Raw genomic sequence first — 24,164 nt, 5'->3', positions numbered from 1 at the left:
GACACGGGAACATTTGCCGTCAAACCTTTTCCGATCAGGTTGACTTGGGAGGTGTGAACTTCAGTTTATACTCCACGCTTGTCTCTCAATCTTTGCAAGAAATGTGCTGTGGAAGATTTTAAATGGCAAACACAGATTAAGTCAAACACAAAACGCATTAGTATTTATTTTTGTTTTGTGAATGCATTTACTAAAGCTTGTCCAACAGAGTGCAGCATACACCTGCCAATACACGTTAGTTTTCACGAGGAGGTACAAGAAAGCATTTTCAGCATCACTGATGCCGCAATTTAAACAAGCACAATCACACACTTGGTGCTGGGGTTGTGAACCTTTTAGGCATAGATGTTAGCCAATGGAGGCCATTACAGACTGTCTTTCATATTAAATGCAGATTTCTGTGGGTCAGCCAGTTGGACAGACTGTACAATTGACTGTACATTTGGTTACTACTGTGATAAACTGTCTGCATTTTAAGAGATGAATTGTGTGTATAAACATGTTCAGAGCTTTCTTCTGTTTACCCAAAACACATTGCACTCTGTCACATTCATTATGATGTAGATCATTAGCATCTAGTGGCACAGAAAGGGGCAGCAGGGTGGTACAGTGGTAAGCACAAGAGGGTTCTGGGTTCGAGTCTGGGTCACCCCCACAACCCTGACAGATAAAGTGGTATAGAAAATGGATGGATGGTTGGCACAGAAAGCCACACCAGCATATCTGACTTTATTTAATAAGTAATAATGTTGTCACCGTCAAATAGGAAGTTAAAGAAATGTTCCCCAACCACACATTGTTTTTCTGACTATTTTTGCCATGTAAAAACTAAGAAATGGAAACTTTGAAACAGCACTCAACATCATACTGTTTACCCACTTCCATGTTTGGTTTAACTACTCACTTTGGCAGACTGGGCTGACAGCACTGATATTCATCAGAGGAAACAGTTTATCTTGCTTCATTTTCTTTAACTCATTTTATTCAACACATCCAAACTACTACAGTCTGGCATCCACACCGAGGCTTAACTTCATCATCACTGTCAGTCACTTTTCAATGTTGCAGACTTACTTATTCGATAACACAATGCAAAATCTATGGACTATTCAGTAGGTAGCATGAAATGCCTTCCCTAGAGCCAGTTCAAGATAGTGGACTCTGTGGAAGAAGACAAGCTTTCTCTCTAGATATAAAAAGCTCATTCTAAGGTAACAAAACACTTGTTGACTAGTAGTTTCAGATGATTATATACATTAATAAAAACATAATTATGAATACTATTTTTATGTTCTGCCCTTTTAAATCACCCATAAATACTACACTTTAACCTTTTAATTATGATGCCACAGTCAATGAATATATATATATAGATATATATTATATATACATAATTTTAATCTCAAAGTATACAATCTTCCATATATGTTTAAAGATTTTACGGTAAACAGTTCAGATAATGCAGCTCCCAGCCAGCATCTCCAGCATTCTTTGACTACTACACATGCTAACATGAGTGCCAGCACAAAGGACTAGAAGAGGCAGGTAATGTAAAGACCACCTTGCAGCAGAATGTCATTGATAAAAAGGTGCTGGTAGAGGATGACAGAGTGAGAAGATGTGAGGAAGTGGAAATGTTGCAAAAAGCACCTGCTCTTTTCAGCAAATAATGTAGTTTGTTATTTGTAAGTAAAGTCTTCTCTTTGGTTATGTCTGTTGTGAACATCTACTTATCTGGGGTCCTAGTCTTTTGGTTAACCTTAACACCTATAGGCAATTCAAAGTCAACTGTTAACCTAACCTGCATGTCTATGGGCTGTGGGAGGAAGCCGGAGTACCCAGAGGGACCACACGTAGATGCACACAGAAGAACATTTGCATTAATGTGTTGTGGAAAATATTGTGACTTGCACAATTCCCATAAGGTGCTTCAAATGTAGCTAATACCATCTTGAGGACACAATCTTGTTTTTTTCTAATGTGGCAAAGTGAAATAGCATTATTCATTAATTCATCGTTCTTGATGTCTGTCTTTAATGATCACCCTAATCTCAACCCTTCCCTTGCATTCAGTGCCATAAATGTTTGTCTGCTACACGACTGGATGAATTCAAGGATGGTTTTACTGTTTCCCAGCAATCTTAATGAACCACATCAGAATGTTCTGATCTATGTTTGGAGGATACCTCCTTGCGAATGTTGAGAGTGTGTGATTCTGGGAATATCTACTTTCAGTGACATCATCTTTTTAATGCTCATAGCCACGGTTTTTGCATTATTTTGTGTACAGTAATGCTTATGGCAAACACAATATAGTTATGGAAAGGATATGGTTAAGGAACATATACTATCATCTCTCCCTCCAGGAAATGCATGATACCATATTTCTTCTGTTAATAATAGATTTATTTGTTTTAATTGCCCTACTATGAGTCAAACTGTTCAAACACATGACAATGTACACAATTTAACTTGCTTTATATTACTTACCAACTGCAAATAAAACATAAAATACATTAATACAAAAAAAAAAAAAAAATCAACATCATCTTTTTCATGAGCAGCCTTGTTTTCAGCTTTGTGCTAATGCATTTTATTGCTTTTCTAAGAGGGAATTTTAAATAGTTTAACTAAACTTTTAGCTTAGTTTAAGAAGTAGGAGAATTTGGGGTACTTGAAAAATTAGGACTATTGTTTATCTCCCTTTAAATATTTTCACTTATGTAGAATAATCTTTTAATGTAATCTTAGGTTGTTAATCTTATTTACATCTTTGCTTCTATAGATTATCTCACTTTCCATTTCAACCTTGACCACTCCTTGTATTATATGCTTGTAAAAATTACCTGCTTTTAAACAAAGAACACATTGCACTACAATGCATCGTCAGTTTGTAACACTGCTTAATAGACCTTATTTACTGGATCTCATAAGCACCTACCATCCACTGATTAGTGGATGCTATTGTTATTCTCCTAGTATTTTATAACTGTCTTTTACAAACTCATGCGCTGACTTTCAGGGATCCATATCTTTACCCCAGGAACAAATATTAGTAATGATTCAAACCTTGTTTTAGTCCTTCATGACTCATTTTGCGCTCATTACTTTTTTTCTGTAAAACCTTAGGGCAGCTTTTCCAAAAACGCAGGAAATGTTAAAGGTTAAATTTAAATACGGGACTCTGCACTAAAAACAGACAGTCTGCACCTGCTTAAACACACAAACACACAGCAGCTGTACCACAAGATCTGGTACCCGGGCAGGAATGAGGCCTCTGAGGGGGAGCAGGAAAGGTGGGTGAGGAAGTGGTGATGGTATTCATCTATGCACTCCCACACAAAACGCAGATATGGGTGTGACAGAGATATATGTGACATGATCTCATTTTGTCATACCAAATATTCTTGCACAATGTAAAATACGTAGTACCATGGAGACCATAGAAATAATGTTTTTTATTTAAAGCAGAAGAGCACCCATACCAGATTTTTCTAATGATAGGCCTCAGTGTCAAATAACAAACTGATTACACGGGCTTACACACATGAAAGTTCATGCCAAATGACTTGGGGCGAGTAGAGAAGCGAAAGTTGCCATAGTACTACATCAATGACCACAACATTTTTACATAGTGGAAAAAATCTGAGCTTATTTATCAAGGTTAGGAAATTTTCTTCACTTTGTAAACATAAATATTGAAACAAAGAGCCATCTAATACACAAACACAGAATAACTAAAATTTGTTTTGGTTAAAATGAATAAACACAACTGGAGGACACTACTGTACTACAAGCTTTGGTGTCAAATAGTAAACCACTGACATTAACTCACACGCATTAAAATTTTTTCCACATGACATGGGGGAAAAAACACAAAGGAAGTGAAAGCTGCTGTACTACTGTATTATTGCCCACAGCATATTTTACGTAGTTGAACAAAATCTCAGCTTATTTATCACTGAAACAAAAAACCTTTGGCCTAGTACACAAACACTGATTAACCTAAATTAGTTTTGGTTAAAATGAAAGAAAGAAAATGGGAACTGTAGGATACTACTGTTCTGTCACACACATGTTTACAGAAAAAGCAAGGATATGAAAGGTAATAAGAAAATCTAATAGATATGAAACAATACATTTTGTACAGTTTTCTTATACAAATGTTGTCCTCAACACTTAAAGAGGGTGCAGAAATGTTGGGGGATGGGGGACAAACACTTATATACATGTAAAGTTGCCATGACAGCTTAAGTGAAAGACTTGTTCATTCATATGAGAGACTAAAATATCCCTTTTGTGTTTGTGTTTTACAGAGTAAACTAGATCTTCTCTGTACTTGTTGTTTACACATCTGCAAATTTAGCTGTGGTTTTTTCAGGTGTTGCTGCTGCTGTTCTCAGTTGTCATTTTGGAGGAGGCACCAGTAGTGTACAGATAGTCCTTAAACAGGCTCAACACTCGCTTCTTGTACGTCTTAATGGCAAAGAAGTAGATGACTGGGTCCAAGCAGCAGTTGAAGTTCATTAGTGAAACAGTAATCTGCATGGAGAAGATAGATTGTGATAAGGAAAGTTGGTGGGAACCAGTTGAAATCAAAAACAAATGCATTTCCTACCTGCAAAGACATCTTAAAGGTCCTGAGCTCCTCACAGGTTGACTGGTGATTTATCTTTCTGGTCATAAATTGCATCACGTTCAGGTGGTAAGGACTGAAGCATATGAGAAAGGTAACTAGGATGAGGAGAATAATGGTGTTGGCTCTATGATTCCTCCTTGATCGACCAGTTATAGAATTCTGCTTGGCTGCAGCTCGCAGTTTCAGGTTGATCTTTGTGTAACAGCCCACAATGATGATAAGCGGACAGCAGAAGGATGTGGCACAGGCCAGAAGCAGGAGATAAGGGGTTACGCGGGAGCCATCAAAGTTAAAGTACTCCATACAGGTTTGTCTTTCCTGGTGCTCACGCAGCATGCTGCGGAACAACAGGGGAGCTATCTGCAGGCATACCAGAGCCCAGACCAGGCAGCAGACCCTGCGAACCACCTTCACACTCCGCAAACACTGCAACCGATGTGGATGCACCATGGCCAAGTATCGGTCCAGACTGATACAGGTCATGAAGCCAATACCTGGTGCAAAAAAAATGATAGATATACAGGAGACAGTTTGTACTGAACACATACTTTTTTCTTTTTTTTTTTTTGCAGTTTTCTTGTGCTATGTAAATGCTGCCATTTTTCACAAAATAAAAAGTGGAAAAGTAAAGTTTTATCTTAAGATACATATGAGTATAGGGAAATAAAGATAATCTCATATATTTAGTAGTGTATTGCTAACAAAAACACTAATATTACCTGCGTAAGTATTGGCAAAAAAGAGAAGTGTGGTAAGTCTACAGAGAAGATCACCAAAGGGCCAGTCAAAGTGGCGGATGTAGTAAATGATTCTGCCAGGCAACGTCAGTGTGAACAGGGTATCTGATACAGCCAGATTGACCAGATAGATGGACGTGGAGTTGATCTTCTGCTTCCTCTGGCATATTACATAGAGAACCAAGCTGTTGCCACATGCACTAATTATGAAAACCACAGAGTAGAAAATAGGAAAGAGAACCACTGCAGCTCTTTGGTAGACAAACACATCACAGCTGCTCTGGTTCTCTCTGGTTGAGTCCAGGGTGATATTTTCAAAATCCATCCTCTCCTGTCATTTTGAGGAAAAGATCATACTGAGAATTACAAATTATCATAAATGAATCTGCATGCATGAAAAAGAAACAAGACACCACTGATCATCATAGAGTACTCACAACAAGAGTTAAGGTCCCCAGGATCATTCACTGTTTATACTCCTATCAGGTGGCTGTGTTTGTAAAGTGAGCTGTGATACTTGAAATACCTCTGGTATTTCTGGTAAGGTTGCATGCAATGTTCAAATCCCACCTCTCTTTTTTGACATCATATGTCTGTCAAACTTTGCCATAGTGTGACCCCCAACAGTCAGTTAAAGCACTGTGCACCGTGGACAATTTTGAAAACAATGTGATTCATAGTACCCTATAAATCACATTATGGCATGTGAACGAAATAAATAAAATGTCATGAAACAGTAACATGTATTGTTCTCATACATGTCTTGTGCTATTTTATGATGTTTTTATTATTTCACTTTTATCATCTGTATATACTTTATTGCTTATTACCTGCAAAGGACACTGAATTGTGTTAACTTCAATGAAAGCTCCTATACAAATTAAGTTTGATTGATACATTTACATGCATATTAACATGTTTAAGCTGATTATTTGAGCTTCAGGTGGTATTCAGACATCCACTAAGAGATGTGAGTCACACATCCAGAGATTTGTGCTGCCACCTTCAGACCAGGGAAATGGTTTTGAAGAACACTTCTCACACTCTGGTTATTGCAAAACAGTGCTTGTTTGTGTGTGTGTGTGTGTGTGTGTGTGTGTGTATGTGTGTGTGTGTGTGTGGGGGGGGGGGGGGGGGTGAGAGCGTAAGCAAGTGCTGATTGTATTATTAAATGCATGAAGCATCCATTTCAAAGCTGTTCAGCACATGCACGTGCATATAGAAATATCTAACTCTTGCTAATATAGATTCAGTGTGAGAACTGTAACGCATGGCAGGACAAAATCTGTGATATGTATGGTGGCTACAGATTTAGCAGCACACATGTTGCACCACTGCTTGCAGTGGGCAAAGTGTTGAGAAAGGTTAGATGGTGGGGTGATACTGTGTGAGGTTTTATATTAGGTTCCTGCCTCTGAGGTTTGTCTGTATCGTATGCAGCTGAGGCGAACGCAGGCAGGCCTGAAGTGGAGCTGATGGAAGATAGGAGGAAGCTGAAGTATTGCTGGTGCGTGTGCGAAACCGTCACAATCCTGTGATGTGTGGATGAATCACTAACAGTTTGAAGAATGTCACATCTGCATACATCTCCACCACCAACCCTTAAAAACATGAGAACAATGTTTTCTCTGTTAAAAAAAAAAAAACATGGTGTTAGATTCTGAGAATGGTTATGGTGGTAAAAATGTGTCAACAACACTCTGTTTGAGAAAGGGAGCATGCAGCAGCTTCACTTCAGCAAACAAAACCGATTCAGTTTGCAAATTCTCCCGAAATAATTTGTTATTTCAGTGATAGCCAGTAGTTGACAAAGAAAACCTGATAATTTGCCCAGAAGAATTCATCTAAACATAGCCCTTCAAAGATATTAAAGAAAACTGGAATATTCATTCATTCTCTATACTGCTTATGCGTCAAGGTCGCGGGGGGAGGGGGAATTCGAACCCTCTTGGTATGAGGTGACAGTGCTAACCACTCCACCACTGTGCCTCCAAAATTAGAACACCAAAGCTTCAATCTTTCATCTTTCTTATCAAAGTAAGACTAGCAGCGGAGTGCAGTGGCCACACTAAGAGTAGAAGTGCAGTAGAGGCACACTGGCTATAGTATCTCATGTCACTCGCACCAGAGCTTTCCAGGTTGGTGTAATTGAAATGGATGGCTGCTGGATAGGCAAAAGGTCACTAATTGTCACCAGTCAAATGCAGTTACAATACAGCTCACTTAGGTCACATTGAGAGCTTCATGTAGACAATGTCACCTGCAGGGGAGGAGCCTGCTGCACTTCAGCCTACATCTCACACTCCATTAATTTTCTGCTCAGAGTTAAACATCTCGTATCATCTGAATGCTGTGCTGCAAAAGGAAAAGACAGTCGTCTGTTGAGTGCTCACTAGGTGTCCTGAGGGTCTCTGGGTGTTAAACACTGCAGAAGCGCAGGAGATGAGAAGACATGAAAAGATGATCACTTCTGCTCATGTATTTTCATTTCCCAAACTAAGAAATGTAAATCCATTTTAACTATGAATGTCATGAAAGAGCCGCATCAGTACCTTTTAGTACTCTATTCACCTCAGAGGTAATACATAACATGTATCTGTGCATATTCAGAAATGGTTTCAGTTTCTAACAAAACCACTACAATGCCTCCTGATACACCTAATTCCTGATTGTAATCCAGTCAGAAGGACTGCTTAGAATATATTACATTTTGTTTAAGAGTATTTTATTTTATATATCATATCTGCACCATGAAAATGTAGCACACAGAAGTGTGTAGTATGTTTGCAGTGTCCTGGGTTGATGAATGTGTGACATGAAAGGTCTTAGGGAATTGAAAGTGACGACCCAGCATGGGACATGCATGGAAGTCACTTCTCAGAAATGTGACCTTTTTCTGGTTGTTAAGTCAAGGGTGGGCTAAAAAAGGGGGAGAAGGGGGAACAAACTGATTTGAAGAGAATTATACAATAGTCAGTGTTGCAACTGCAGCCCATAAAAGAACACCCCAGAAGGCATATCGTTTTAAAGGCACCCTAATGGTGGAGGAGGACCAGTGGTGTGTTGGTGAGGCAAAATGGGATTGACTTCTGGTGTCCACAGCATGAGTGGAATAGCCAGCGTGATTCCACAAACGGTGCCTAACCAAATTTGGAATGTTTTTTACTGCCAAAATGAATTGTGTAGAAGACTTTCCCCATGCTGTTTGGATCTAAATCTGGTTTATCAAACCAACTACACTGTGCTGTTGTCTACCCATTTAGCAGTCAAATCAAAGTAGTTTTGTGTTATGATGGACGATGGGTTTTTAATAACGCTGATTTTTACTCATAGTTGTTCACAGACATGCAAAAAACACTAAGTGTGTGTAGAGTTGCTATAAAGGCTTCCAGAATGTGATAAAACGCATCACCACTAGAGGGAGTGCAATCATTAAGAATCAGAAATAGAAATTAATACAGTGCCTTTCATAGTGATGAATGAAATTAATCCGAGCATAACATTTCCAGTTTTGAATACTTTTCATTCAAGTTTTAAACTGTGTGTTACATTTTTGTAGTTTAATGCTCAAACAAATTTAGTGCTGCAGTATTAAAATTGCGTGCCTGTGTGCATGTGTGCATTTATGCATCTGTGTGTGTGTGTGTGTGTGTGTGTGTGTGTGCATAAGCAGACTGCTGGACATACCGCAGGGGACTCCTGCATTGTCAGGGGGCCTCATGTGGCTCGTGTCTGTTCTCATCATCACCATCTCCCCCCACCGCCTGACCCACTCGGGCCCTGTCCCCTGCTCCGCCACCACGCTCGCGTGAAGACTCTCTGTTCACACTTTGCTTCACGCTTGTCAACTTTACCGCTGATGAGCTACTTGTTGTTTTTTTCAGCCAACACTTTTAAACCCTTTGCTTCACAGAGACTAGCATACTGCTCCACTCTACATGCCTTACTGGGTGCGAGAGAAATAAGATGAAGAGAAAAGTGTACTGACTGAGACTGTGTGAGTGTGAAGGAGCATCATTATATGCCATCCTGTGTGTCTATGAACAGCATCTTAAAGAATGCTTACAATCCTTTTCATTCATGGTGAGTCTTTCTTAATATAACGTGTCATAGCGTTGACACTGGTGTAACAGGCTGTGAAAAACACACACCAGTTCACTGTGCCCGGTGTCCTGCTCATGATTTCACCCCCATGATCATGCTCAAAGTCTTAAGAAGTTCTTAAGGTATATAAACTCCTCAGTTTCACAAAAGCACTCACAGATGTTTCAGTGGGTTCAGCGACTTTTAGTGGTGTGATCGTTGGTGCCTGGGTTAGGGGCATTTAATCAAAAACACTGTGACAGAAAAAGCTTTGTTGTAGCTTCAGATGAAAGAAAAAAAAAATGATGCAGCCCAACACACACCGAGATTTGAAGGCCCAGTTCTGAACGCATTTAGGGTTACACCACTGCTGGAAACCAAGATATGGTATTATTTTAATGATATGGTACTGAAAACAACATAAAACCAAAGATATATATGTATATTTAAACTGCATTAAAACCAAGAGAGAGTGCATAGCAAAAACAGAGCTGCTAAAGCTCTTTTTACTAATCCTGTCACCTCATTTGTAAGTTCAGTGGCCATAAAAAATATCACTTTGCTTTCTATGGAATCACTCGTAAATGCGCTGAAATTGATCGTCTGAAGAGATTTGAAAAGATTAATTCAGGGGTTTGCCTCAACACAGCAAAGCATAGAAATGATCAATCTCAAACAGACATTCAGACATACTATGAACTAATAACCACTGACTTGACAAATCCCAAACTGAATGATCTGTTATTTATGTAAGTTGTAAGCTCTATTACTCGATCTACTGAGCATCCATAGAGCAAGAGTAGCTCAGAATATTAGTGTGAAATGTTGATGTAACAAAACAAAATATTTAGTATCCTATATTCTAATTCATTGATAGTGTTTAATGACCAGTGAACAAACGTAGCATCAACTCATGCATAATAACTGTGTATTCCAAGTTGAAGATTACCGAATAATAAACACAGTACTCAAATTAAAATCAACACAAACGATCACACAATCACAAAATGTGAGTTGCAATCACACTGACAACAAGAGCAAATATTGCAGACATAGACACATGACTTTGTGTAGTTTGATTGACTTTATCAGATGTAGATTATTTTGTTTTTAGCATGATTCATCTTTTGTCCCTGTGCCAATTAACCCACTCCCATAGGTCAATCAGAGGTCAGCTACAGCTAGCAGTCAGCAGCTACGGGGATTTAGTGACTTGGAAGCAGCATGGAGACTTTTTCATTACAGGATCTGAACTCAGTTGACAGGAGGTGTTGTAAAAGTGTCCTTTGTGTGGTTCTGGGTGTTTACTTCTTCTGATAAAATAATTTCAGTAACCTGAAAAGATAAGAAAAGCAGCTAAGCAGCACCATCTTCAGGATCTGCAGTAGAACAATCCCTCCAGGTCTGAGCTCTGACGTTAGGCCTCGTTCACTGCTGGTTTTTATTTTAATTTTAGTATTTTCTTTCTTTTTTAATTCATGTTTCACTTTAGATATATGAATATGATGTCTGCTGTTGTCTGATCTGATTTGTTGTTCAAGGTAATGTGTGAATGACTGCTTTGTATTTAACTCTGTTTATAGTTTTAATGCAGCTTTTTTTTTTTATTATTCTTGGCTTAATAGAGGCAGTGTGCATAGATCATGAAAATAAGGTCAAAGAAAAGATATCGCAACCAGTGTATTTTTGTCTCTGTTCCTCTTCACTGATGTTACTCCAACATATACATACTCCACTTAAACAAAGCCTGTATTCATCTGTGGCCAGCGACTCTGGCCCCGTTTGAAGATGTGGCCTTGTTCCACGATCCATGCAGTGGCAGGTTTTCAGGTCATCTGAGGCGACATGCATATTTTGGATGTCATGTTGGCTGCTGTATTATTGTTTTATTCACAGGGCATGGACTAATTATTTCAACAGCTCTCTTCACTGGGGAGCAGACTGACAGTTGCCGTCATTGGAGTGATCAGTCTGTTTCTCGGACCCGGCTGAGGCTATTTGATGTATATTAACAATAATTGGTGCCACCGCCACAATGATGTTTAGTAAACCTTTGTGCTATTTTCCAAGAGGATGCCCACAAGGAATTTCTGAGTAGCTGCTTGGTCTACAAAGACGCCTTCAGAGTCAGGACAGATGGGAGGACTGCTGTCCTCTCCAGATCAGAGACACCACGACCTAATCATCATTACCACATACAGGACATACAGTGTTCCTCGTGTTCCTCCTTGTCTTGTCTCTTCTGATCAACAGACAAGCTACTCCAGTTCCATTACTGTAACATTACATGTACTGAATCAAAGACAATGTGGCATTTGCTTTGAAAAATAAATGCAAGATACCTAAAGGGTATCGTTTTAGGGAAAATGTACCTTTCATTTAATTAGTAAGAAAATCAGACTCATTAATAAATGAGTTTTGATAGATAATAAGAGGTGGATCATGAAAGAGATAACGAAATAAGAAAATATATGTGTTGTACATGAGAAATAATAGGATTATTTGGATATGCAAGTAGGAAAAACCTATTTATGGAAATGGAATGTGTCAGACATTAGGTAGTTGTTATTTAGTTAAATTGCTGTTGTACTTAGTCATTCAGACTTTTTCACTGTTTATCAACTATAGCAACTAGCCTTGTCATTCTAGGTAGATGACAAGGCATAGCTGTGTGTTGATGTTATACTTGATTTTGTGGTACAAGTTCTTGTTCGTGTTTGGTTCCTGTTAGGTAATCTGGCAACCAGGGTTGATGCACCCAGGTGGAGGTGTCTGGAGTTCCAGCATCTAGCAGTGACTCCAGCAGGTTTTGAGTCTGCCAGATTCTACAAGTGAATGAGAGGCAGATGTGCGGTGACAGCACTGCGCTCATTAGGCCGAATCAGTGTCACACTGTGACAACTGGCCAACTTGAGGCTTCTCTCGTCACTAAGTGCTTAATCCATTCAGCCAAGACCTGCTCGGACTCTCCTAGACCTCATTTCAAACCATTAAGTGTTCTGGCATCTCTCTTTTGCCTGAGACAGGTTAGGATAGGTTAGGTGTCTGCAATGCTTGTAAACTCATTTTCTTGTATTGTTTCATTACACCCAATCCAGCCCTAATATTGCTCTAAATCTTTAACCAGGTTTTTCCCCACATCTATCTTTAATCCGAGTGGTACCTCTTCCTTTGAACATCGGTCTACCCCTGCTCCACAATCCCAGCTGTGGGGTCAACTCTGGCCCCTCAGGACCTCCATCCTTGGGCTGGAGTTGTGATATCTATTTCAGTCCACTAGAGACCAGACAGCCGTCACTGTGGCTCCAGAGAATTCCTTGTCCAGCGATTACTGATGGTGGCACTCCGCTCATATGCTTAAGCATCTCCTGTGTCCAAACTGCTTAGCATCTGATGGGTTGCTCTAAGCCATTAAGGCCAGTTTGCAATTATAGATGTGTGGCTGCTGGACACAGAAACAGATGTGCTTTGATCTATTTATGGTAGAGTGGTGGTGGCGGTAGTGGTGTGTGTGTGTGTGTGTGTGTATGTGTGTGTGTGTGTGGGTCAGCTCACGCACCCCTTGTCTTTCAGTTCATTTGACATGCACTTGTGTTTTTCAATCAGCTAAAAGTTTAGTGATGAATGGGCATTAAGAGAGAACAGTGATAGCAGCTGCTACTGCAGGCCTGTGTGTGTGTGTGTGTGTGTGTGTGTGTCAGCACATAGCCGTAATCAAGCATGTGTGAATGTACGTACATGTTTTATGCCTTTAATCTGCATGTGCCAACCACAACCAAGCATGTGTGGAGGTGAGAGCTTGTTGAATGGAAATTCGGACACTCCTGCTGCACTAAATAAAAGGGAAGCAATTCAAGCCCCATCTGTTTAAGCACCAAAATTCACCAAGGGGCAAAATAGTTAGTGTTGCGGTACATTTTTAACGCCTTGTCTCCTTTTTTCCCCCTCAGCTTGAAGTGCTTTGGGTGGTGAAAAATGGAAAACAAATGTTCTGTTGACAGCTTTCTTATGCCCAGGGTGTGTGAGTATTTATATCATAAAGGTGCCAACACATCCTGGTTTTACAGGCTGACCATCGCTGGGGGGAGAAAAGAAAGGGACAAAGGGGGGTTATCCTGTAGCTCATTTTGGTAATTACTAGATCAGTGATGAATAGGCCTTGATAAGCCTGTGACAAATTAGCTTACAACTAAGTCTGCTCTGGTGTGAAATTCTTATTCATTTTAGATGAATTTAGCTTTATAATCATAGAAGGACATCTGCGAAAGGAACCTGCTGATTGCATGGCCTTGGTGTGACTACAGCATATTCTGGGCCTGCACTGAATCAAGATAAAGTGCATGTTGCTCCAGTACAAGCTCAGGGCACAGTAATAACAGGACTCTGCTCAGAGTTTTAGAGAGCACGCCTCAGTAATATTCAGTTCCACCATAATTTTTCCTCCTTGTCACTTGTCTTATTGTCACCACTTTACTTGTATTAAAAATTCACGGGTCACTTGTATGGCATTTAGTGCTTGTCTCCAGTGTACTGCACGCCCGTGCTAACTAGTCAATTGTGACCACTTTTCACAGCAGCAGCAATGCCTTGGGCGAACTGTGATTTCATAATGTTTATGGTGTCAGTGGCAAGCCTGACGGGAAAATGGTAATAACTCCACAACCAATATGAATAATGAATGAACTCATATCATTTCATAAATCAGATGGGACACACAACATATGGAAATAAGCAGGCATATCCATGCCACTGGGTCTCGCTGTTGAATAAAAACACCATGTTTTAAACTGCTTTTACTGCTATAATGCCGTATCCTGTATGATACAGCCCACAGCATGCTATGGGAACACCGTCTACTGTACCATCACAGGAATGCATTCAACAGAGCGCACAGAGGGAGTCCAACACTGACATTGTGCTGTAAGCGGGTCTGTCCTGAGGTGAACCATGTGTACACAGCTTTAAGTCCTCTCTGATGTAGGTGTTTTTCGTTCCGCCAGTATCATGTCGCGAGGCCACCATCCCTCTGTGTTTGTTCCACGTCAGAGTGCTGAGAGGAGTACTATGGAAACATTCATTCATAAGCTCACATCCAGCACACACTAGAACACTGCTAAGAGATCTTATAAACAGTGCTGCCATCTTCATCTTTTTTGTGATTTTTGCATCGTAAACTTTCTCACAGCTCATACTTTATCAATTGAAGTCTTTGAGGGTGACATCCCTTCAAAGACAACAAAAAGTAAACATGTTTATTTATTGTAAAATTATCCTCATAATCACTGAACAAGCAAAGCTCAATTGCTCAACAAAAAAACAGGTGCCCAGGAAGTTAATATTCTGAGGTCTGGCTGGACCTGCTCATTAATTCAGTTAAATGAAGTGAGAGAGGTGGAATCAGAGTGAACCGAACGGGAAAAAAGCCCTTAAAACCATTTCCTGTGATTTGTGTAACGTGCAGAAAAGTCAGAGGCTCACTATTTGTATTTCACTGTCTTGCTTTCTGCTTTTCTCTCAATGTGAAGCCATATACATCTTTTTTGTCTCAGTTTGGTTTTCAACATTTCTTCTTTCCATTAGAGCATTGCTCCTTCTCTCTGTTTCTCCCATGATTGCTGGGTCAGTAACTTGGCAGTGGACTGGGTCAGGGGGCGCAGTCTGGTTTTGTCCACCAGCTATGGGCTGTTAAGGCTAATGCCTCCTGACACACTCAGCTCCATCAGTCCCGTCTCGCATCATTCTAGTAATGCAGAAGTCATCAGGGCCTGGGATTGCGTGAGGGCTCTCATCTGGAAACCCAAACAACCTTCACCTCATTGAATTCCTGTTGAAGAATGCAAAAATTAATGAATAGATTAAGTTACTACTTTGTCTCATGGAATTACACCGTACTGTTTGGAACTAAAGTGTTCCAGAGAAGGATATATATATAGAGAGAGAGAGATTTCTGAAGGAGAAATATCTCTAAATGTTCCCATATAGTGATCTGGCAATGCAAGAAGAGATGAGAAATATTTAAAAAAAAAATGTACTTCTGTTAAAATGAACAAGCTGCTGTAATTTCAAAATTTCAAAGGCAAAAGTTTAATCTGGATTGTGGGGCCTTTTTAGCGGGTGTGCTGGTCGTCTCCAGCCATACTCCACTTCCTTTACAGGCACTCAACTGAATTGTTGCTTAACCTGCGCAGTGACCCTGCCACATGCTATCTCCATCCTTCTATCCCAGATCCACCACTACACTATTCCCCTTGTGGGCAAGGGTTTTGCTATGCGTCAACCAGAGCCACAAACTCGTGAAGGGAAATCCATAAACCTTGTGTTGGGGTAGAGAAAAAAGTCAGCACCAGTGCTTACTCATCTGTTAAAAACGGAGTGATCTGCAAAGTTTGTATGAGAGGGTTTTTGACGGTGCCCTGCTGCTTTGTCAGTGCAGCACATGCTGCAGGCACTGGCATCCCCTATTGCCTTCCAGGTCATTGGCCAAGCTCAGCAGGAGGTGGGCTTCTAGCCCCATGACACGTCCCTGATTCACAGCTGGATCCGTAACAAGGTATCATAGCAAATGAGTCGGTAAAACATCACTGCTTTGAAGAGCGTGAAAAATTGTCATGATATCATTTGTAAATCCTGATCTCGACTGCCAGTGGTAGGAGAAAGAGAGAGAGAGAGAGAGTGTGTGAGACAGAGAGAGAGAGAGATCTGGTAATGAAGGGGTTTTATTCCTGTTCACCATCTCCACCGGTCTTGGCCCCCTCTCTTTTCCCCAGCACCCCACAGCCTGACCCCCAAACTGATGCCTGAGGGAGGGGGGGATCCAAGCTAATGTAAGGAGGCAATAATTAAACATCTCGTGATTCTCAGCCAAGTGGCTTATAGGTGTTGTACTCTTAACATGCGGGCTTTATGACACATTGTCCAGTTCTTGAATGTGGTTTTAGCTCCTCATTACACATGACTCCTGAATGGTCGTGATGTGTCAGATTGGGCATGTCCTGGTGGGTTTGTGTTTGATGGTGGTTACTGAGGAGCTTGTACAGGGTAAATTTGGTTAGTCAAATGGTCTCAATAATATTATACTTGCTAAGCATGTAACACAGTGCCTGACGCATTTTGATAAAATGTCAACAAAGAATATAGAGTTATTTGTAATTTCATTATCTTTTTAAGACAGGTGGTACAAAATGGTAACAATTTTTTGTTATTTTTCAAGAAACATACTTTTATTTTTGTAAAAAATAATTTCCAATCAGAAATAGAAAACATTTGATTAAATCCATTTTTATACAGACAAACTGCATCATTGTCAGTGACCAAAATCTTCTCTGTGTACAATATATTACAGTATATTTGAAATTTAAAAAATAATTAAAGAAATTATTAAAATCTTGCATCTTATATTTTAAAGAAGAATGTGCTATCATGAAACACTGTGTAAATCACACCATGTATTATGCAATAAACTCACACACATAAGCCCTTATGATCTTTAACCTTTTTGCGTTTAGAGTACAGTTAGCTGTGAGCCTGTGTGTGCAGGTTTGATGGATGCAAAGAATGGACAAACATCAGCTCCCTCTAAAACCACAATGGAGACCTTGGATCTAAATGTCATGGTTTCATAACGGATACACTGACATTTGTGTGATGGGATTTAGCCATGGGTTAATATAGCCATTGCTGGCACACTGCATTGATGTCCATCTCACTTGGGCTGTGAAGTCTATCTCACCATTTTTTTTTTTGGTGGCCTCACAGAAGTTTCTTTCAAAGGGATGAATTGGATTCTATGCTGGTTAAAGCCAATTATTTTATCAGAAAAAAACCTGTTTGATATGTAGGTTTGTTTTATATGATGTTAATGTGCCTCAGGAGCTGTTCAGATCATTCTTTTTTGGTGAGTGTTAGGCTGGGGGTGGGGGCTGTTGGGGAAGGCAGGCGATCAGCATTAAAATCAGAGCCATGTAAATCTAATCAATTATACAGTTTTTTAGATAAAATGTTGGTAAATCAAAACACATTTTCCAAAAGTCACAGTATAATGAGAAATTTAAATTGGAAACAGAAACCATTTGTTTATTATAAATGCCAGGGTGAGGTGGTGACTTGCCATCCATAAATTTCGTTATCCTTTCATATTCCTTTTATCTATGACTACAGCTTTGGCACTCATTCAAGATTTTAATGAACCCAGACTTCTGAGGCATCAAGGCCTAGTGATGCATTGTCCATTTGGATCAGGGAGTACAGAGCAGAGACAAAGGGAAAAAGCTTTTGCCTTTGACATAATATTTTATATTCTATCGCCTTACAGGGAGGTCATTAGGTGATTGCAACATTTAACAACATAACAGATTGACAAGAATAAACACATATTCTGCATATATCTGAAATTAACAACCAGACGGATGATCTGTGTGTGTGTGTGTGTGTGTGTATGTATGCATGTGTGTGCATGTGGCAAGGGGTGACTTGAATCAAAAAATAATTTTCTGTGCTTTATAAGGATACAGAGAACCCCCCTGCTCTGGGGCGACCTGGTGTCGGCTGCTTTCTTGGGCTCAGAGGTTCCTAGGGGAGACCAGAATGGAAGTTGAGCATCTTGCTGTGATCCAAAGAAAGTGTGCCAAATGCTATCAAAACTGGATTAGTAGACAACAATTGTGTTCGATGAAGGGAAAGGGGAGGGAAAGAAGTAGTTTCCAAGTAACCCATGGATGGAATTTTCCAAGTCCATTTCATTTTTATCCCATGTAGTAATGGATGCGCACATAAGCCCCCTTTGTTTAGGGATAAAATTTCTAGAAAATATTCCAAGGTTTCTAAGGCGTGAAGTAGCTTCTGATGAAGCAGCAAACACTGTCATGTATTTCAGATTTAGTGCATAAAAATCAATGACCTATTTATAAGATTTGTTAGTTAGGAAGATCACTCATATTTGTTTTTTTGTGTTAAAATATGTTTATTTTATGCAGTATTGGACATTGGAAGAGAGGGAAAACATCTATTAAGAACATGACATGTCCAACATGACTAGGAGAGTGAACAAACATTCACGTCATATCAGTGGTTGCCAAAATCTTTGGCTTGTGACCTATAAAGCAAAGGTGAAGCACTGTCTATGTGACCTTACAGGTTCCATCTGTACTTGATTTGAAAATTCAACCACAGACTGATGTTTCCTGTTCACATTTTGAGAAACCACTTATCGACCCTCCAAAATAAAAAGCAAAAACTACAGAAATGTCAAAATAGAATAAAATAATATAAAATAAAAACATGAATTTGTGTGGTAGAAATGTACAGATTTATCCCATGTCCTCCAGGCTGAGAACCACTGCATAGTATAATGATTCAGTGACGTTTTGGCTGACCATCATTAACTCTTTTCCTCTCTTTCTACTAAAGGTCTTCCACCAAATACATTTGGCTCCAAAGCCTTCACGAAGTACGTCCAGTAGCACATACAAATTTAAATACACCCACAGACCCAAAGGCTGACATTTGGAGCAAATCCCCTGCTGACTTAATCATGGCCAATATTGCGTGTCATTTCTGCACCACACTTGGACCTGGCTGATGGTACTGGTAGTAATTCACCACTGCTGTGAGAGAGAACTCCTAGGGTGACGTGCCTTGTGCTCAAATCTCTTTCCTCTCTTATTCCTCCCCTGTTTCTCTCTGTCACAAGCTTCAGTCTGTCCCTGTCCCTTCTGTCTCATAGAGCAGAAGGGCACCAGAGTTATTGTAGACAGAGACCATCTGTGAGGCAAACAATTCTAAGATGTAGAAACCACACAGAATAGCACTGATTTAAACCACAACTGCTTATCAACTGGAACTGTCATTTTAAGTCATTTCTGTTAGTTAATTTGAATCAGTTTGTAAACTAAATTGCATTTTAACCTAACTGTTTTGGGTAGTTCCTCTCTCAGAGACTGTTTCGTTCGTCCGCTCCACAATACTACCCTCCTACTGCTTGTTCGCTGTTTACCTTCCCATGTGCGAGGAGTCCTCCAGAGTCCGCCCCTCTCCTTACTGTAACCAATCACATAGCTCGTTCAGTAAGCGGGAATTACTTCTGCAGCCAATTGCTGCTCGCCGTTTTAGCACGTCATCTAGGGAAACATGGCGGCGCACATTACCAGAGCTGTGACACGACTTGTTCCACAGTAAGTCAGTTTATGTTTTTATATCTGCTTCTCTTAAACGTGCTCTGTCTCAGCCGCTACAGTTTAACGGCGCTGAGGTTTGTTGAAAAGCTCCCCTCCATCTCACTGTTGGTCAAATGTCACATATTTTGTCACAGCAATTGGCAATGGTGTTTCCTACATTATATTCGTTTGCTAAAGAAGTTATGTCAGCCAAGACGACAAGGTATAAGCTTGTTTGTAACATGGCTATTGGTTTGTTTCCTACGTCTTGAATGAGTTTTAGAAAAGCTGTGAATGTGTACATAATTCGTATTGAGAATCTTTGATTCAGAAGGCAAACACTACTGTGCTTCAGTGGCTCTGAATGAGGACAACATGCATGCAACTTTACTGATATCCAGAAAAAAAAATAATGAAAGCAGGCAGTGCAGAGTCTGGCAGTAAGACGTGTCAGTAAAAAGAGTGTAATTGTTAGCTTTTCATTTTGAGGATGCCACCTTGTAGAGTGCAGACAGCCATCTTACTGTGACATATCTGGACTGGAGTTAGCTTGTAACACTAAATTCTATTTCTGACAACAACCACCCAAATAGTCTACAATCCAACGTTCATATTTTTGTGTGCGTCCCATCCTGCACTGCCTGCAATATAGAACTAAAAGATATAAATTTTGTCTGAGCAGGTGATGGTCATTCTGTGTGACCATACCTCAAGACAAACAGGCCTGTACTACGGTGGCCAAGAGAGGTTGCACCATGCACCATGACTTGAAAGAACATTCCACTTTAGGTGAATAAGCTTTTTTGCTTTGCCTTTGATAGTTGGGTGCGAAGCATGCTGGCACTGCCATGCCCTTGTGAGGTGGAAAGCCTAGTTTAGCATAAAGACTTGAAGCAGGAGAGCCTGTGCCTCTTAACAGAGTTCAGAAATGCCCTATAACGCCTCTAAAGTTTACTAGTTCCCACATTGTATCTAATTTCTTTAATTCGTGCACAAACACAAATGTAACAGTGACAGTTTGCTCAAGCAATTGTTGTTGTTCCTCTGTCGTCTGAATCCTTCTTATTCACTCTGCGTCCTCACAAATTCCAGCCATCTATACAGGAAACATTGTGGTCACAGTCTTATGTTGACGGTATCTAATGTTTAGGTACTTGTAGCTCCCAAGTAAATGTTTTGACAATTTGTCAAATGAGTTCATAATGTAAGCATCAGCAGTCTACTGTAAGAGGACGTCCAGTTCACCAAGGAAAAGAGGAAATAATTGCACAATAGACTGACTGTCAAACTAGATGATAAAATTAAGTTCTGTGGCATTTACTTTCTCTACATTCGTTCACATTTTATGAAGGGTTTAACCTTAGCCAGACCATACAACTATAGTGTTTATATCACATCCATATTGGGTTAGCACAGAAAAATCCTTAAACAAAAACAAAAAAAAAAGCATAGGCATCTGAATCCTTACTGGGTAGGAACATTTCTATCAAATATTCCCATAAAACATGGCCCACAACTGGACTGCCTTCAGTCCAGGATGTGAAGGGAAAGATAATATAAAAGACAGGGCAAAACTTTGCAGCCAGGAAAATTTCATTTGTCTCACCTGTATTTTCAAATGTAGGATCCAATGTTTCTGAGCAAGACTTGTGTTAGGAACTTAGTCTGGATATATCCACTGCTGTTTTCATTTTGACCATTCTCTTTCAAATCTGTGTCTTTTAAGTCCCCAGTCTTTTGGAAATACAATATTCAGTTGATGGAGTACCAAGAAACACTTGCATGCTTATTCGTCTTGCGCGCAATATTACGTCATGAGACTCGGTGACAGATGGGTAACAGTCAAAGTTGTTTCTTCGACCTCTTGTAAATTGTCACGCAAATCTCAAAGGAGGTATAATGAGAAACTTAAAACAGTTTAAATGTCAATAACAAAGAACTTAAGAGAGTTTAATATTCTAGTAATGTGTCTGTGCTGGTCAGCTACGTTGTGACATGTGGCTCTAATTCGAGGCACATGAATTTCCAGAGGCACAAAGCTGATGATCCTGCCAAATTAGAACGTGAAGTGACTGTTTGTGTCTCTGACTATGTCTGTTTGTGGTGATAATAGCTTGAAAAAATTACAGATAATTTTTTTTTTCAGTTTTCAATAATCCCCCCTTTAATCTAGCTTCTCACATTTGTTCTCCAGTATTTTATACTGATTTTTTTTTTATTAAATTATATTAATTATTTTGATATGAATTTATAAAGGTATGAAGTACCTTTCTGGATATTTAAAAAAGATATTTATGGTATGTGACGTACAGACATGCATACAGTTTAAGCATACAAAAAGTCAACCTTTCTAATATAACATATTGAAAGTTGGCTAATGTGTTTCTGGGAAGCAGGATCTACATGGTTAAATGTAGCCCTCTCAGATGGCTGGAACTAGGAGAGGAATGTGTGTGCTTGTTTTATGGACAGCCTAGAGCCCTCGCCCTGGCATTGGCGGCAGACTGCTCTTTGTCACAAACACCCTTGTGTCAAAGATGCAACAGCATCCTGGAGGAAGCATTGACTGCCGCTATGAAGTCGACAAGTGATGAAAGTAGCCTAGAGGTTGTCAATTAAGAGAGCCAAGGCCTGGACCTTATAAGTTAATGGGCAGTTTCCCCTCTCAGGGCCTGCTTGGGCTTTATAGCACAGCTTATAAAAACCCCAAGTGTAATGCACCCCTATAACGTTTTCAATTAAGAGAAAGGGCATAAAGCAGTGCAGACACTTGGCAGTCATGCTAGAATGTTTATAAAGTGGCATTTGGCATAAATTGGGAAGGGAATTTTCAATTGCCCCAGTTGTTTTAAAGCAGCAGCTACTGTGCAGAATTTTATTTTGATGGCACTTCATGCTGACTGGAAGCATTACAGACTTCCTGGTGTCTTCCCATTACCAGTTCCTTTAGCTTGCTCATATGGACGCACAGCCTGAAGTTTAAAAACCTTGTCTTCTCAGTTGTAAAAGACATTAGAAACAAGACAAGACAGAACTTCAATATACACTTATTATATTATACTCTCTTTATTAGCAGTCAGTGTCATTATAAAGTCATTAGTCTTTTCTTAGTAAAGAGGACATTACATCTAATGCAATTAAAGAAAATGAAATAAGGCTGAGCAGATTATTATTTGTAAACATAATTAGCGTGTGCACATTACAAATTCTTTGTTTTTAATGCTATTAGAAATAAATAATTCTAAATGCTCAAAGAAAATCCCTTCAATCATCTGGTGTCTTTTGTGCTTGAGCTGGCTTTGGCTTCCGGTAGAAAAATAAATGAGTGTTGAATAAACACCAGTGTGTTGACACCTCATTTCCTCATTGATTGGTGGTGGAAGCTGAGCTTGAGGTGTGTGGCCATAATCCAATCAAGCAGGAAAACAACCATGGTGACTGTGTAACCAAATTCTTAAGATCGGAAGGGCAAGCATGCTTGATCAATATCTTTCTTGAACTATTTAATGGTTTATATTGTTTTTGTTTTATATATCTATATGTATCTATGTCTGTATGGATCTGTATACATATAGATAGATACATATAGATTTTTTTTTATTAATGAATACTTTATTCAGTCTTCTTGCTAGAAACAGTTTTTGGCCACCGCCTCACTGTTGTGATTTTTTTTTTTTTCATTTTGAAAATAATGTGAGCCACAAGCTTGTCTTTCTCTTAAAGATACTCTTTGTTTTGTTAAACTGAATTAAACTACACTAGCAAAATACATGATGGGCTTTTAAATCTGCAGCATGACATTACTGCCTGTGGATGTCTTCACCAGTGCCTGCACTTTGTATTTTTTGAGCCAATGAATCAATAAATCGCTCTATTACCTGTTGTTGACCCAGCTAGCCTTGCCTTTGAAATTTGTTACAGAGCATTAAGTAACACATGTTGCTGTGTGAAAACAAAGCTCTGGCGACTGGCGTGGTGGCCAGCTGAGTAAACGTGGTTTGAGGGAGCAGTGTGGGATGGCAGAGAGGAGAAGCCTACACTTGTCCCACCGCTCACCAAGGTGGATCCATGCGGCCAACAGATGGATGTGTTACCCTGTATCCCCAAAGAAAAAAAAAACCCCAACCAAAACAAGTGTCTTCGCTCCAGCACTGAAGCCTTTGATCAACAGCACATCTTTGGCTTCAGAGTAGGTCCTCTTTGGACCCCAGAGCGCACATGGAATCGCATCTGTATAAACATGGCCAGGGAGGAATGTGTGAACAATGCAACAAAAGAATTTTGTTCTCGAAAACGTGGGGTGGACTTGGCTAACGAGTGGTTTGTGTGGTTAAGAGTTTGAGCGTGGTGGTCGGATTGAATGAGAAGCTGGGGAAATAGTCTTTGTTTATAATAATGATAACATGAGTGGGGAAACTTGCGTTTTTACTGCTGTAAGCCAGTACAAGGGCTGTGATAAAAGATCCCTTTACAGCCAGTGTGGGGTGTCAAATAATTTTCACTCTGCAATGTATAGGTTTCAATTCGTGGTGTTTTTTGTTACGGACTTTGATG

At 39.7% G+C, this 24,164-nt stretch overlaps 2 protein-coding genes across 2 annotated transcripts in view; one reads left to right on the top strand and one right to left on the bottom strand.

The window, feature by feature from the left end:
* Positions 1–3,450: 3,450 nt before the first annotated feature.
* On the bottom strand, positions 3,451–5,701 carry si:ch211-184m13.4 (uncharacterized protein LOC798560 homolog). The gene is made up of 3 exons (XM_046403529.1): positions 5,359–5,701; positions 4,619–5,133; positions 3,451–4,542 (listed from the first exon to the last, which is right to left on the bottom strand). Exons 1-3 carry the CDS (start codon positions 5,699–5,701, stop codon positions 4,378–4,380), a joined length of 1,023 nt encoding a protein of 340 aa, XP_046259485.1. The 3' UTR covers positions 3,451–4,377.
* A 13,811-nt stretch (positions 5,702–19,512) lies between these two features.
* The window catches only part of clybl (citrate lyase beta like), a 55,925-nt gene continuing 51,273 nt past the window's right edge, over positions 19,513–24,164 (top strand). Inside the window, exon 1 of the mRNA XM_046404184.1 lies at positions 19,513–19,628. Within this exon, the coding sequence (XP_046260140.1) occupies positions 19,585–19,628 (44 nt within the window). The 5' untranslated portion in view covers positions 19,513–19,584. The remainder of the gene's footprint in view (positions 19,629–24,164) is intronic.

The sequence above is a fragment of the Scatophagus argus genome, chromosome 11 (assembly GCF_020382885.2).
Source record: "Scatophagus argus isolate fScaArg1 chromosome 11, fScaArg1.pri, whole genome shotgun sequence".
Taxonomy (NCBI): Eukaryota; Metazoa; Chordata; class Actinopteri; family Scatophagidae; genus Scatophagus; species Scatophagus argus.
This window is presented reverse-complemented; position numbering and strand designations above follow the sequence as displayed.